This window comes from Bombina bombina, chromosome 8 (assembly GCF_027579735.1).
Source record: "Bombina bombina isolate aBomBom1 chromosome 8, aBomBom1.pri, whole genome shotgun sequence".
Lineage (NCBI taxonomy): Eukaryota > Metazoa > Chordata > Amphibia > Anura > Bombinatoridae > Bombina > Bombina bombina.
In genome coordinates, this window is record NC_069506.1 from 141,806,221 (window position 1) to 141,820,643 (window position 14,423).

The 14,423-nt window shown below is 32.0% G+C and overlaps 1 protein-coding gene across 1 annotated transcript; it reads right to left on the reverse strand.

The window, feature by feature from the left end:
• Positions 1-1,753: 1,753 nt before the first annotated feature.
• Positions 1,754-12,560, reverse strand: LOC128638045 (serine/threonine-protein kinase SBK1-like). The gene is made up of 4 exons (XM_053689916.1): positions 12,159-12,560; positions 8,936-9,144; positions 4,165-4,367; positions 1,754-2,743 (listed from the first exon to the last, which is right to left on the reverse strand). The coding sequence occupies exons 2-4, from the start codon at positions 9,108-9,110 to the stop codon at positions 1,958-1,960; spliced, it is 1,164 nt and encodes a 387-aa protein (XP_053545891.1). The 5' UTR covers positions 9,111-9,144; positions 12,159-12,560; the 3' UTR covers positions 1,754-1,957.
• Between the last annotated feature and the right edge of the window lie 1,863 nt (positions 12,561-14,423).

Consider the following 14,423-nt stretch of genomic DNA (forward strand, 5'->3'; position numbering starts at 1 on the left):
GGAGTTAATAGGTAAATTAGGTTTAATGCGTTGTGGGGGCTTGGTGGATTAGGGGTTAATAGATGTATTAGGTAGTTTGCTATGTTGCGGTTGGTGGATTTAGGGGTTAATTTTATTGAATAATTTTTATTATTTTTTCTTAATACTTTGTGCGGGCGGTTAGTTTATTTTTTTCTTAATAGTTTGTACGGGCAGTTTTTTTTTTTTTAAATACTTATTGCAGGCGGTTAGTTTTTTTATTACTTATTGTGGACGGTAAGGTGTTTTGTGGGTAGTTAGTTTTTTTTTTTTAATGCTCCGTTTGCCTTTGCTGCATCCCGGTGGATTCTGAAAATGGCAGGGTGGTGAAAGAATCCACCGCTGCATCCAGGTAAAATCTTTTGGCTGCGCGCGCTGCCAACATTCTGTTGGCTGCCTCAGGCTGCCAACATTCCTTTGAAGATGCGTGCACAACTGCCGACGGCGACGGACGCAAACGAGATTATAGTATAGATAATTAGTATATTAATATAACAGTGTTGGTTGTGCAAAACTGGGGAATGAGTAGTAAAAGCCTTTTCTAACATTTTAAACAAAAGAAAAAAAAGTAGACAAAGAAAAAAAAAGTATACTGTCCCTTAAATGCTCTAAGTATATGAAGAAAATTAGTCTCTTTTTATTACTCTATTTAAAATGATTGAATGCTGCCTATTATATTTCCTACAATAGCAAATTAATACACAGATACATAATTGCTTTGCAATCAAAATGCTTTATTTGCAGTTTTAATTATCTTGTAAACCATCAGATCGCACACAACTGCTGTTCCGTATTAGAAGTTAAAGGAATATAATATATTTCTGAAGTAGAATGTATATGAACTAACAAATACCTCCTGCCTCTATTAAAACATTTTGCTACGTAAACCTTTATAATTTGAAAATAAATACCCATGAAATTCTAGAAAATCATTAAACTGTGAAAAATTTTGAAACTGGTAAAAAACAAACCAAAACAAAGCAATACCACTAAAAAAATAGATATACTGGGCTGGAAAAAATAATATATATATATATATATATATATATATATATATATATATATATATATATGTATATTTTACCAGTCATCAATGAAAAGGTCATAGGGAAGAAAAATCTAATAGTCCACTTGATAGTGAAGACAAGAAAAAGCCAACTGCACATTAGTGGACTAATATGTTTTTTTAACTATTAATATATATATATATATATATATATATATATATATATATATATATATATATATATATATATATATAATTATATACAAAAAAGATATAGCTTTTACAAAAAGTACAATCAATCTGCAATAATTGTTTACAACATTGTTGTTGTTTAGAATGTGCAAAAACTGATAATAGACTATAAAGCTCTTGATATTAGTTAGTGCATAGTTGCCAACATTTCAAAAAAAATTCTAGGGACACTTTGCAGCAGAGCAAGCAAGCAGATTACTGGAGTATTGACGACCTACTGTTCAACTGCTCCGTCCCCTCAGTTCTGCAATCAAAACACACCCATTTGAAAGTAATAGTATAATTTAGACTTATCCATAGTTTATTATACAGATTACAGCACCAAGCTCTTACACCTACCCAGTCTCTGGAACACATTCTGGGCATATGGTTATTTTTACAACACAGCATCAAAATTAGAAAGACAAATAATATTATATATATATATATATATATATATATATATATATATATATATATATATATATATATATATATATGCAAACAACAAATGTTGTGCAAAAGAGATTTTCAGGGACATTTCCAGGGACAAAAGAAATCCAGGGACATACAACAAAATCCAGGGACTGTCCCTGGAAATCAGGGACTGTTGGCAAGTATGGTTAGTGCTGTGAAAAAATACACAGAGAATATTTATTATACCACAGTACATAGTATTATAAATCAGTATCAGGTAACCATCTAATAAAGTCTGAGTTGTTTATTGTCTGTCAAAGACATGTTATTCATTTCTGATTCAAGTTCATCTAAGTGTGGCCTGTTGTTTGCCCAGTTCCCCCCAGACACATCGTTATTTACAGAGGGACTTTCTTCAGATGCCATAGAAGAATTTTTAGTTGACATTTTTGTATCTTGTAGGTGGTAGTTTAAATTATCAACGTTATCTTCCAAAAATTTGGAGTTGTCCAGCATGTTGGTGTTGTCTTTAAGGCTCATTATTTTCCAGGGAACATTTAGATATTTTTGAACCTCAATGGCTGGTCTTCTTGTATCTGGATTTAAGGTCAGTAGTTTCTGGAACATGTCTAAAGCCTGGCGTGTAAACTGTTTCAAAGCAAGTGGAGCATCCATATATTCTCTATTGTTCTGCCACAGGGCAAACTCTTCATACTGTTTATCTGTACATAAGGCTGTATCCCAAGGAAAGTAGCCTGTAGAAATGCAGAAGAGGAGAACTCCAAAAGCCCATACATCTAAACTAGAATCTAGTGTAAGGGTGTCAGAATCTTCTAAGCTGCAGAGTTCTGGAGATGAGTAAGGAAGGTGCCCTGACATCGGAGAAACCAGAAAACCTTCCAGTCTTGTAAGCCCAAAGTCTGCAAGCTTTATAAGGTGACACTCTTTGTCAAAAAGAAGAACATTATCCAGTTTGATGTCTCGATGAACCAGTGCTTTACTGTGCATAAAGTCCAAAGCTTCCGACAACTGCAGGGCACAGCGTTTAACGATTGTCTCAGGTAGCCCAACCTAAAATGGTAACAAAAAATTGACATTAACTTCTGATAATTGAGATAATTATATTTATTTCTAACAAGAGTTTTAAAAACATGTAAAAAAAAGTGGTTATACAACACCTCTACTAACTAACAGATCTTAACATAAAGTCACCCTAACTTTTATATTAAAGGGATATTCTATTCAATATAATAATAATTGATTATGGTCTTTTGCATATGGACATCTGGAAAATAATAAATTGACTTTTTATTGCCTTGAGTACTGTTCCTAACAACCTGTGAGCAGTAATACAGCAGTATTTGTTGTATGTGAATGTGAACACACATTCCTTGCTACTTATAAATTAAATATCTTTTGCTGAACTTTTCTCATTCCAAAATATTGATATTCATCTGAGCATAAAGAATATATCTTTAATACCAAGAAAATTAAAAAAACACATAGATAATCATGTAATCACACCCCCCTCTAAATATAAGTAAAGACTAACCCACAGATTAGCTAAGAATAGCCAGCTTGAACATAGTCACTGTATACTTTATTCATATAGATAAGAGGTTAGCCTTATTATATTAGATTGCCTGCATACATCTGTAACTAAAAATATGTTTCCTGGATCTCTTTGGAATTTACACTGTTCACATCAGTAATTGATTGGGAAAGCAGTATCTGATTGGGACAATACGCAACAGAAGCCTCTTTCTACAAAGTGTATCTCATTGTTTTCTAAAATATGTTAAGTCAGTTGCATGTTTCACCTCTCAATGCAAAAAACAATCTTAAAGGGACATTCAACACCAGAATTTGTGTTGTTTAAAACGATAGATAATCCCTTTACTACCCATTCCCCAGTTTTGCATAACCAACACAGTTATAATAATACACGTGTTACCTCTGTAATTACCTGGTATCTAAACCTCTGCAAACTACCCCCTTATTTCAGTTCTTTTGACAAAGACTTGCATTTTAGCCAATCAGCGCTGACTCCTAGGTAACTTCACGTGCATAAGCTCAATGTTATCAATTTGAAACACATGAACAAACCCCTCTAGTGGTGAAAAACTGTCAAAATGTATTCAGATTAGAGGTGGCCTTCAAGGTCTAAGAAATTAGTATATGAGCCTACCTAGGTTTAGCTTTCAACTAAGAATACCAAGAGAACAAAGCAAAATTAGTGATAAAATAAATTGGAAAGTTGTTTAAAATAACATGCCCTGTTTGAATCATGAAAGTTTATTTTGGACTTCACTGTCCCTTTAAATAATATAACCAAACTTTGACTCCAGTGAAACAAAGTGTTTTTTGTTAAATTTTACTGTCCCTGTTGTGTACCAAGATATCTTACATAGGGCTTTTACGTTTTTATGCTTTTTTTTATGTAGAACCTCATCACTGGCATTTCATGTAAATATAGATTTTACTAAACTTACTCCTGGCTCAAGGATTGAGTAGAGATCACCCGATGTTGCTAGCTCCTGAGCAAAAATAAAATATTTGTTGGTTTCAAAGGCAACTGCAAAGGTGCTGATAATATTAGGGTGCGATGACAGGCAGAGTGACACGCAGTATTCCATGAGGAAACGATCTTTTTTTGTTGACTTCTTTTTCATTAACTTTAAAGCCATAGATCTACCTGAAAGAATGAGGGAAAAAAATCGTATTAGAAGAGTTGTAAATATTTTTATTCAAATTCTGAAAATCCTTTTTCTTTTTGTAAAGAAAGACACTGCTTGGTTTTCATGGTCAATATCAATGTGCATTTTTATTTTAACTGAGTGTTAATTTCTTCCCTACTGAGCGTGCTTATTACGGCAGTGTCTGTATAAGGACATGTGTCCTCCTGCCTGCTTTATATTAAAGGAAAAGTAAAGTCAAAATTAAACATTTCTGATTCAGATAAAACATTTTAAACAACTTTCCAATTTACTTCTATTATCAAATTTGCTTTGTTCTCATGGTCTCTTTAGGAAGAGTAAAGCTAGGTAGGCTTAGGAGTGTGCATGTGTCTTTTTTGTATTCTATGGCAGAAGTGTTTGCAACAATGTATAACATTACTATGAACAATGTTGCAAACATTGCATCCAGATGGCTAACGACACATGCTCACTTAGGATTACCATGACAAATAAGCAAATGTAATAATTGAAGAAAATTGGAAAGTTGTTTTATCCATTTAAAGGGAAACCCCAAAATTTCCTTTCATGATTTGGATAGAACAAACAATTTTAAACAACTTTTCAACAGAAATAACTTCTGTTATCATATTTGCTTCATTCTCTTGTTATCCTTTGCTGAAGGAACAGCATTGCACTACTGGCAGTTAGCTGAACCCATCTAGTTAGCCAATCACAAGAGACAAATGTGTGCAGGCATCAATCAGCAGCAGCTCCCACTAGTGTAGGATATGTGCGCATTCTTTTTCAACAAGGCATACAAAAAGAACGAAGCACATTTAAAAATAGAAGTTAATATAAAAGTGTCTTAAAATTACATGCTCTATCTGAATCATCCATTTAAATTTTGTTTTGACTTTCTGCCCCTTTAATACTAGTTGCATATAGTCAGTATGCTTTCCAAATGATAATATATATATATATATATATATATATATATATATATATATATATATATAGATAGATAGATAGATAGATAGATACACACACATATGAGCCTCATAAAAAAAGTTTTATGAGAGACACCTGGTGAGTTTAGAAAACTACCATTTTTCTTAAAAGGAGGAAATTGGCTTAAAAGAGCAATGCAGAGTTGCAACGTTTGCATTAAGAATAATGATAAAGATGTAATCATGATTTTGACTCCTGCTGAAAAGCTGATCACTGCTCCTTGAAATAGGATCTGACCCTTGACCTCAGTAACCTGATTTATTGAATTCACGAATTCACTTTGCTTATAAATCTTCTCTTTGATTAAGGCAAAACTATGGATATACAGTATATATTGATATTATATATCTTAATGATTAGGGCAAACATTTAGCTTACATTCTTATACATTAAAAAACAAACAAATAAGTATATCAGGAGGTGTCCCAGAATGCTTAACACGTACAATAATTAAACTAAACAGCAATAAAAATAGTAATATTTATTTACTTCAGCATAGAAAAAAAAATCGATTATAATACAAAACTAATAAATGCAGTATTTTTTTTTTTTTTTTAAATATGCATAAAACAAAACACTGCAATTATCTGCCGTACTCAGAGATTTACTAGTCAGTGTACATCGTTAATCCAAACCCTCTCATGTAAATATTTCAGGACTCTGCAGCTGTTTTTTTGCATATGTCCTGGGTGATGGTAATGACAGGAAAAAATCAAAGGACAAGTTAAACTGCATTGCATGAGCTTGTCAGAGTTCACTGTGCTGTAAAGAACAAAGAATATGTATACTGTGCTGCAGAGTGGGAGAGTCCAGGCATCTTGGTGTTATGATGTATGTATCTTTATTTATATAACAAAATAATAATAAACTATTTTGCTTTTATATTACTTTAACTATTAAGCCAATTGTTGAGCCTCCTTATTCAACAAAAGGATTTTAACAAAACTAAAATATATTAAAGCAATATTTCTCTAATTTAAAAAAATATATATGTTATTCACTAATGGCCTTCTATCTATCTATCTATCTATCTATCTATCTATCTATCTATCTATCTATCTATCTATCTATCTATCTATCTATCTATCTATCTATCTATCAATTCTAACATCTATCTAATCTATCTATCTATCTTTCTTTCTATCTATCAATAATCTCTCTATCTATCTATCTATCTATCTATCTATCTATCTATGCATTATTGTGATGATTTATAATGAGCAATATCATAAAGCAAGAACATGTGACATTTAAAAATCCAGCATAGTTCTTCATTCTCTTCCTTTTGGGCACTATAGCTAAATACTTCTTTGAGAGTGTGCATATACATATATAGACAACAGTCCAGCACTCCAACCAATACCGGCTGATAAAGCTTGTCCAACGGGAGTGCAGCTGAGCAGCCGCTGCAATAATATGTTTGTTCGAAACATTTTGTCTTGAGAAAGGCATAAAATAGGGCCGAAACGTTGACTTATGATCTATTGTTTTATGAGTTTGAAATAAAGATTTGAATTTTATCTATGAAAGTCCTGTGAGTGCCCTTCTGTGACAAGATATATATATATATATATATATATATATATATATATACATATACATACATATATCCCCCACATTTTGCAGGGTGCACTGTAGAAAATCTAAAAGCACTTAATATAAGGCACTTGCTGAGTATTAGTAAAATATATTTATTTTTATTTACTTCTATAACTCTAAATAATGTCTACATGCTAATAAAGGTAATTTTATTCACTTACAGATCATTTATATAATTTAAAATCTATTTTCAGCATGTATCATGGGCAGATAACCACTACTGTAATAGCACAGTAGAGAATATTTCTAGACTAGTGTATACTAACTTGATTATTCACAATTTCATAAGAGCTATTACTGTAGAGAGCTCCAGTCTCCTATTTAATTGCAGGGAAAAGTATTGCCTTACTTTCTTGCCTATGAAGGGATTAGTTCTAATGAACAAGTGACAAATGCAGTCCTTGTAGGTTCAACCCTTTCTGCTAGTCAAGCTATATTCTGGAGACAGAAAGGATTTGCTAAGATATAACTATCTTACACAGTAAAAACAATCATATTCATACAAATATGATATAGGACAGTACTATACACTAAATGCATATGGAATCCTTATATAGAATTCAAGAAAACATTATAGTGTAAAAATAAAATCCTCTAGAAAGTAATTGGTCTCATATACTTTGCTCACAGTAGGATGTAAGCTTGTGCACCTGCAGCAATTATAAAAATACATTGCAAAAATGATTTGTCTTTGAACTATTACTTAGACGTGACATATTAGCTTAAATAATCATCTAGTAGACATTTTTATAATTAATAATAATAATTAGTATTATTATCATTATTATTATAAAAATATTTACAGCTGTATGAGAGCCAACTTAAGCTTTTTTGTGCGTTTTTTTCTTCTTGTGCAGCTAAAGGAAAATAAGAAATGTTCCTTATAAAACCACAGAAATTTAAATGTAAAACGAGCCTTTCTGTGCTCTGTAAGGGAACCTGCAGAACATGGGAAAAAAATGTTTTTATTGCATTTTAATCTTCCTATGTTTGGCTGTATGTTAGGAAATCAAGAGTAAAGTCCATTAATCTTGCATATTTCTTCTATTTCTTTCTTTGGCTCATATAACTTTTGGAATTCTGAAACACAATATTTTAATCACTGTGAAACACTTGTGTTTGAATAAGTTAGGGTGTCTGGCATATTCCAGCAAAAATCTTAATATATTGATTCTTCTATATTTTGATTGATTAAATATGCAAATAACAAAAAAAAACAGCTGTTTTGCAGGTGTTTTAGAACTGGACATGGAAGCAAAAAACACGCAGCTAATGGCAAAGGAAATGGTCATCAAAAAATAATAAATTATTACTGATGTAATAGTGAACGGACAATCAAATGTTTATATTTTGTTAACTATTGTAACGTGTTAATAAGTAAGAAATAATTGTGAGATGAACATGCCAAAAAAAAAGTCTTGCAAAATGCGTTGATGTGCTGGAAATGGTCAAAGGTCAAGGGGTTAAGGTCTTTAAAACGTATTTTTAGAACCCTCTTAATAGAAAATGCTGAGGTACATGTTTTCTAAAGAACTGGACAAGGAACAATGATGGGTGTGAATGCTTGAAGCAATTAGAAAACCTTTTTTTTCTAATAAAATAATGAGAGCGTTCTGTTTTTCAAAAGTGTTTATAGCAAAACATGAACTGATGCAAAAATGTAATTGAGAAAAGAATGGAAAATATCCCTCAATCTGAAAAACTTACCTCAATATGTAAATGGGCCTATAAATAATTTCCCTGTTTATATAAACATTGTATTATCATTGTTATCAGATAACATGAATTTGGGTTGACACTGATATTTTAAGGATCAGGCTAATATGGACAGAAATAAAGATCCGCTATGGGGAAGCTTCTTGGTTTCATATTTTTTTTCTTATTTATGTCTATGCTAATTGCTATTTTTACAAATTCTATAGAGTTTAGGTTATGTGAGTCTGCTGGTATTTTCAAACGATTGTAGTGCCCGTCGTACCTCGCCCTCTATGCTCAGTCAGTAGAACATGCCCATAAGAACCACTGCCCAACTCCTTGATGACTCGGTAATGTTCTTTCAGCTGTATGTGTTTCATGGTCTTTGATGTCAAGTCCATCATTTCTTGTAGGATCTCCTCATTGTTGTCCATTTCTTCTATCTCATTCATATTCATGGTTCAACACAAATGTTTTTCCTTATAACCTAAACTGAAGAAAAATAAAGACTATAGATTTATTAAATGCATTATTATAATGAAAGCCCCTATTCCAAGCCGTTGGAGTTTGCATGTAAATATTAGCTATGGCATTCAATTATTAGAAACTTGACCAATTTAATTAGACATGCCTCTATAATTACTAATATGATATAACCAAAAATATGCCTGTTTTTACACTAGATATCTTAATATTTAACTTATAATAAAAGAAATAGGCTTTTCTCTGGATTTTCAAAAGGGAGGGTGTACTAAAGTACTTTTTTATCCCTCTAATTGCAATAATAAATGAACATTAATTCTGGTGACAGTATTTTAGATATGTACATACTTAATAGTTTAAGTTTGGTTAGAGTTGCATTTTCTGTTTTTTATTAACCCAGAAAACAATTGTGAGTATTAATATTTTAATGGAGCACACACAAATTAGCATTTAATAAAGCATAAGATTGAAAAGAGGCCAAAAGAGTTACATTTCACTCAGTGTGATGCTGATATAAAAACACACAATAACCAGGTTTTCTAATAGATTTGAATGGCCTCATTTTGGAAATTCTGCAAAACAGAACAGGGCAAAACACTTTGCCTGGCTCTTCTAGTGAATTGGAATAGACCCTATGATTATATATTGTTTAAAAGTTGTTTTAAAAACTGAGATTTTATTAATCAGCTTATACTATGCTACATAATATATCATAATTGCATATGAAGTAGGGTCATTGTATTTATTTATAGCTAAAACCATATGCAACAAAAATATTATACAATACCATTTTCTGCTTATTCTTAAAAAATCAAATTTATTGATATAAAATTAATCTAAAAAATGCATTTAAGTGCAGAAAGTGTGTTGTTTTTACTGCCTATTTATTTTATTGCATGAAAACTAAATGGCTTTTTCCCAGGTCTCTGTTTATGATTTATGCGAATATGAGTACATGAAGTGTTATTTTGTTGGAATGTACTATTACGCAGCAATGCTTGGTTCATAAGTTCATACTCAGTGTGTAGAGGTTACAAACATTTCTGCCCAGGTCACTTGAAGTTTGGTGGTGACTATTATGTGTATAAATACAAAAAGTTTTGTTTGTCTATGGGTTTTTTTTTGTTCTTCAAATGAATTTAAAGATTTTGTAGATATAATTATTGATGTATAAATGGTTCATTTTAATGACCTATTTACATCTATACAATCTTCTTGCATGTTTAAATCTATGTATGTAAACGCTATGTATTTAAATGATGCTTTTTAACTAAATATTGCAAGGACGGATATTCTTACAAAACGTTTGCTTAACTATATTTAATTTATCGCTTTATTTGGAAAAAATAATTGGCTTTAAATTACAATGCCAAACACTTTAGATTAAATAATTATCAATAAACATATTTACATTTCAGATAAACATGAAGACAACTGCATTATTTTGCTGCTTCTAATGCATTTTTCCTTTCAGATCATTTTCATGTATCGCACGACCCTGTTGGGCAAGCCATCAAAATAGATTTGTACTTTTAATATCAAGTTACAAATAGGTGTGAAAGTAATAATACCACTGATGATGTATGGTTAAGAAGCATCTGCACATTTTTATAAAGATTCTTTTTTATATATTCTTTGCATACGTATTGCAATTGTTTATCTACTAGTATGTGTTCCTACATGTATAATAAATAATCATATCTCTTATTATAAGGTATTACAATCGGATTTGTCTCCACTATGCTCATAAAATAGATAACCACAAATGACTAATTTTGCTGACCCCCCCCTCTCTATTATATTTAAAGTAATGTGCAGTATGTGTGCAAATGGGGTATAACCACCTCCCCCAACAAAAAAATGCTTACTTTAGCACTATTGTGATTTTTTTTTTTTTTTAAAAAAAAGCTATTGACTACTACTACTGTTCTAAATGCTACTGGAGCATTTAGAACAGAGTTCCATTATAGACAGGTGAGTTATCTCCAAATTCCAAGTAAATCAGATTAAAATAAAAGCCAAGTTACTTTGAAAAGTGTGTCTCTTCTAAGTAGCAAGTAACACGAGCATTTGATTTTTTAAATCCCTGCAACTGCATGAAAATGAAACCAAGGCAGGTGAATCAATTAACTAGAAAATAATATTAAAGCTTAATTAATACTGAACTGCATTTCTTAATGGATACTATTATATAAATGAAAGACATAAATATCAAAAGACCTATTTAGTTTGCTTATACTATGAAGCACAGTCTTAGTGAATACTTAGAAAGCTTTATGCACCACCTGCTTGTTCTTGGATTGGATTCCATAAGTGTTCTATTGAAAGATAATTCCATGTATCTACTACACTGTGTGCATAGGTGGCTATTAACAAATTATCTGCTTCTGTATAACTTCAGATTTTGACTTCTGCTACCTTTATTGAACTTTTTTTTAAAGTATGTGTTACTATTTACACTTTGCTATATCCAGTTACAGTATGTGCATACTCTCCTCCAACCTACATGTATCAAAGTCAGTATTGTTCCTTGCAATATTTGTTTTTTTAGACCATGTACCTTTATAGTCACCATCCTAGATACATTTCTAGTGTATATAATAACAGGAAATATTTGTTATAATCTATAAAGTGACCTAAGAACCTCACTTTCCTGCTAAGAGCAAGTTCTGAAAATATTATAATGCATATATAGGAATTAATTATTTTTAATTCAGTATATTTTCATTAACATTATTGTATTCACATCAATACATTTTGAAACACAAGTGCAAACTCATGCAACACCCTAAGCAAATGAAACTGATACCCAGATCCCTGTATAACTACAATTATGCATTAATCATATTTACAAAAGTATATTTATAAGCAGCAAGGAGCATGCAACATATTAAAAAAAAGTCTAAAATTATATACTACAGACAAGTACAGTATATCACTTACATTTGAATTTTTTTATAATCTAAAATAACAATGATATCATCACATTAATATTTTATGGTGAATGTAGATAAAGAACTTACTCTGTGCAAGGAACAACTCTCCTCTACAATGGGGTGCCCAGGTGCTTTGCAAGGAAGATCAGCTGCTTAAGAGCTGCCTTGAAAACGTCTATACTGTAGGGAAGGAATGATGTTTAGTGAGTGTGCAGCTGCACCACTGACTCAAGCAGTTTCATGGGAGGTGCTGACTGTGCTATAAGGCAGATCGCTCCAGCTACTGTATCTGCCACAAGTATCGATAAGTCCCAGTTGGCACTTGTTACTTAGAAATAAAGTTTTTCAGGTCTGGACTGTTTGGATTATAATGATTAGAAAGGGTTTCTTTATGCCCCCTTGCTGGGTGGGAGGTTGTCCTCTATCCCGGCATATTACTGTGTGCCTGTGCTCAGTCACTGCCCTCTACTTATATCTGCTGCAGCATTCAGGCTTTAATAAATGTGTGTGTGACACTGTCTTTCTCTGCGTTTGCGTCACGCTGACAATCTCTAGAAACGTGTTACTGAAGAGCCAATTCTTGTTCATTTCTAAAATTAGACCTCAGTATAATACAGAGTGTGCCCTCTGACGTCACGCCAGCCAACAACAGAGAAAGCATTGGCTACAAGGACCTGTAAGATAGACTTCAGAGTATTTGTGCTCCAGGGAACTAACATCTGTTTGTTTTTTATTCTAAATTAAAGGGACATGAGTTTTCCAATAGTTTCTATTTCAAATTACTTCTTTTCAAATTTGTTTTATTGGTATCCTTTTTTTAAAAGCACACCTAGGCTCAGGAGCAGCAATGCATTACTGGTAGCTAGCAGCTGATTTGGGGTTCTGCATATATTCCTCTTGTCATTGGCTCACATATGTTATCAGGTAGCTTCCAATAGTGCTTTGCTGCTCTGGACATTACGTTAACTATGGGTTTAACACCTTTTCAGGGGTTAAAGACGTGGATATATGCAAACAATATTGTAATAACAAAAGGCTCTTGTCATAACCCTGTAAACATAAATAAATTATTAAAAAGATATGACAATAAAATTAAACTCGTGGTTCAGTAGAAGATAATGCAATATTAGGAGATTTTTAAATTGCTTCTGTTAACAATTTTATTTTGTTATCTTAGTATCCTTTGTTAAAAGGCATACCCTGGTAGGCTCAGGCAGCAAAGTTCTACTGGGAGCTAGCTGCTGATTGGTGGCTACAAGTACACGCTTCTTGTCATTTGCTCTGCATATGTAGGAAGCTAGCTCCCAGTAGGACATTGCTTCTTTGGAGCTGACTTTTTAACAAATACCAACAGAACAAAGTCAATCTGATAATAAAAGGTAACTGATATATCTCCAAAAAGTGCATGCTCTAGCTGAATCATAACATTTAATGATTACTTTCATGTCCCTTTAAGGAAGAGACTACTCCAGCGGAAAACTTTATCAACATTTGTTTGTCCACAGTTCTCTGTCAAAGGCACTTTTTGGAAAATATAATGGATTTAGCTACAGCATTTTATTTTTAAAGGGATACAGAACCCAATTTTACATTTAGCCACCAATAAGCAGGTGCTGAACCAAAGATGGACCATCTCATAAGCTTACATTTCTGCTTTTTCAAATAAATATACCAAGAGAACAAATAAAAATGGATAATAGGAGTAAATTAGAAAGTTGCTTAAAATTGCATGCTCTATATCTGAATCATGAAAAAAAAAATTGGGTTCAGTATCCCTTTAAATAAACTCTCTCCTCAAAGTGTGTTTAACCCAAGCACAAAGTCATGAAAACACGAGGCACATCTTTTGATAGCGTCTTTATACCTTATTAGCATTGATATATATGTTTTTATATTTTCAGAAAAGTTGTAACATGTATGAATACTACGTAATGATGTATTGAAAGGAAATATTAGCTTGAGAATAATATGCAGATGAATTTCCGCAAATTATATTATTTGTTTATATATTGAAGAAATAAATGTAAAGTTTTTGTTTCTGTAAATTGATGGACAGCTGGGCACTGCCCACCATATTGTAATTAAATAAAAATTCTGTTCTTCTTATCTAAATTCCCCTGCTTAAGCCAAGACCCTTAAACCTGACTACAACCCTAATCATAACTTCATCATTAGTGTAGGTTGGCACAGCAATTTTTGTTTTTAATCACCCTTTTAAAGGGACATTAAACACTAAATACATGCTAGATAGAATGATGCATTCAAAGAAAAGATTAGCCCATGACTAACATGTAGATGTATTTTTTAAAGTTTCATTGGTTGTTTAAAAAGTGACAAAATAAGTGTAAAGTT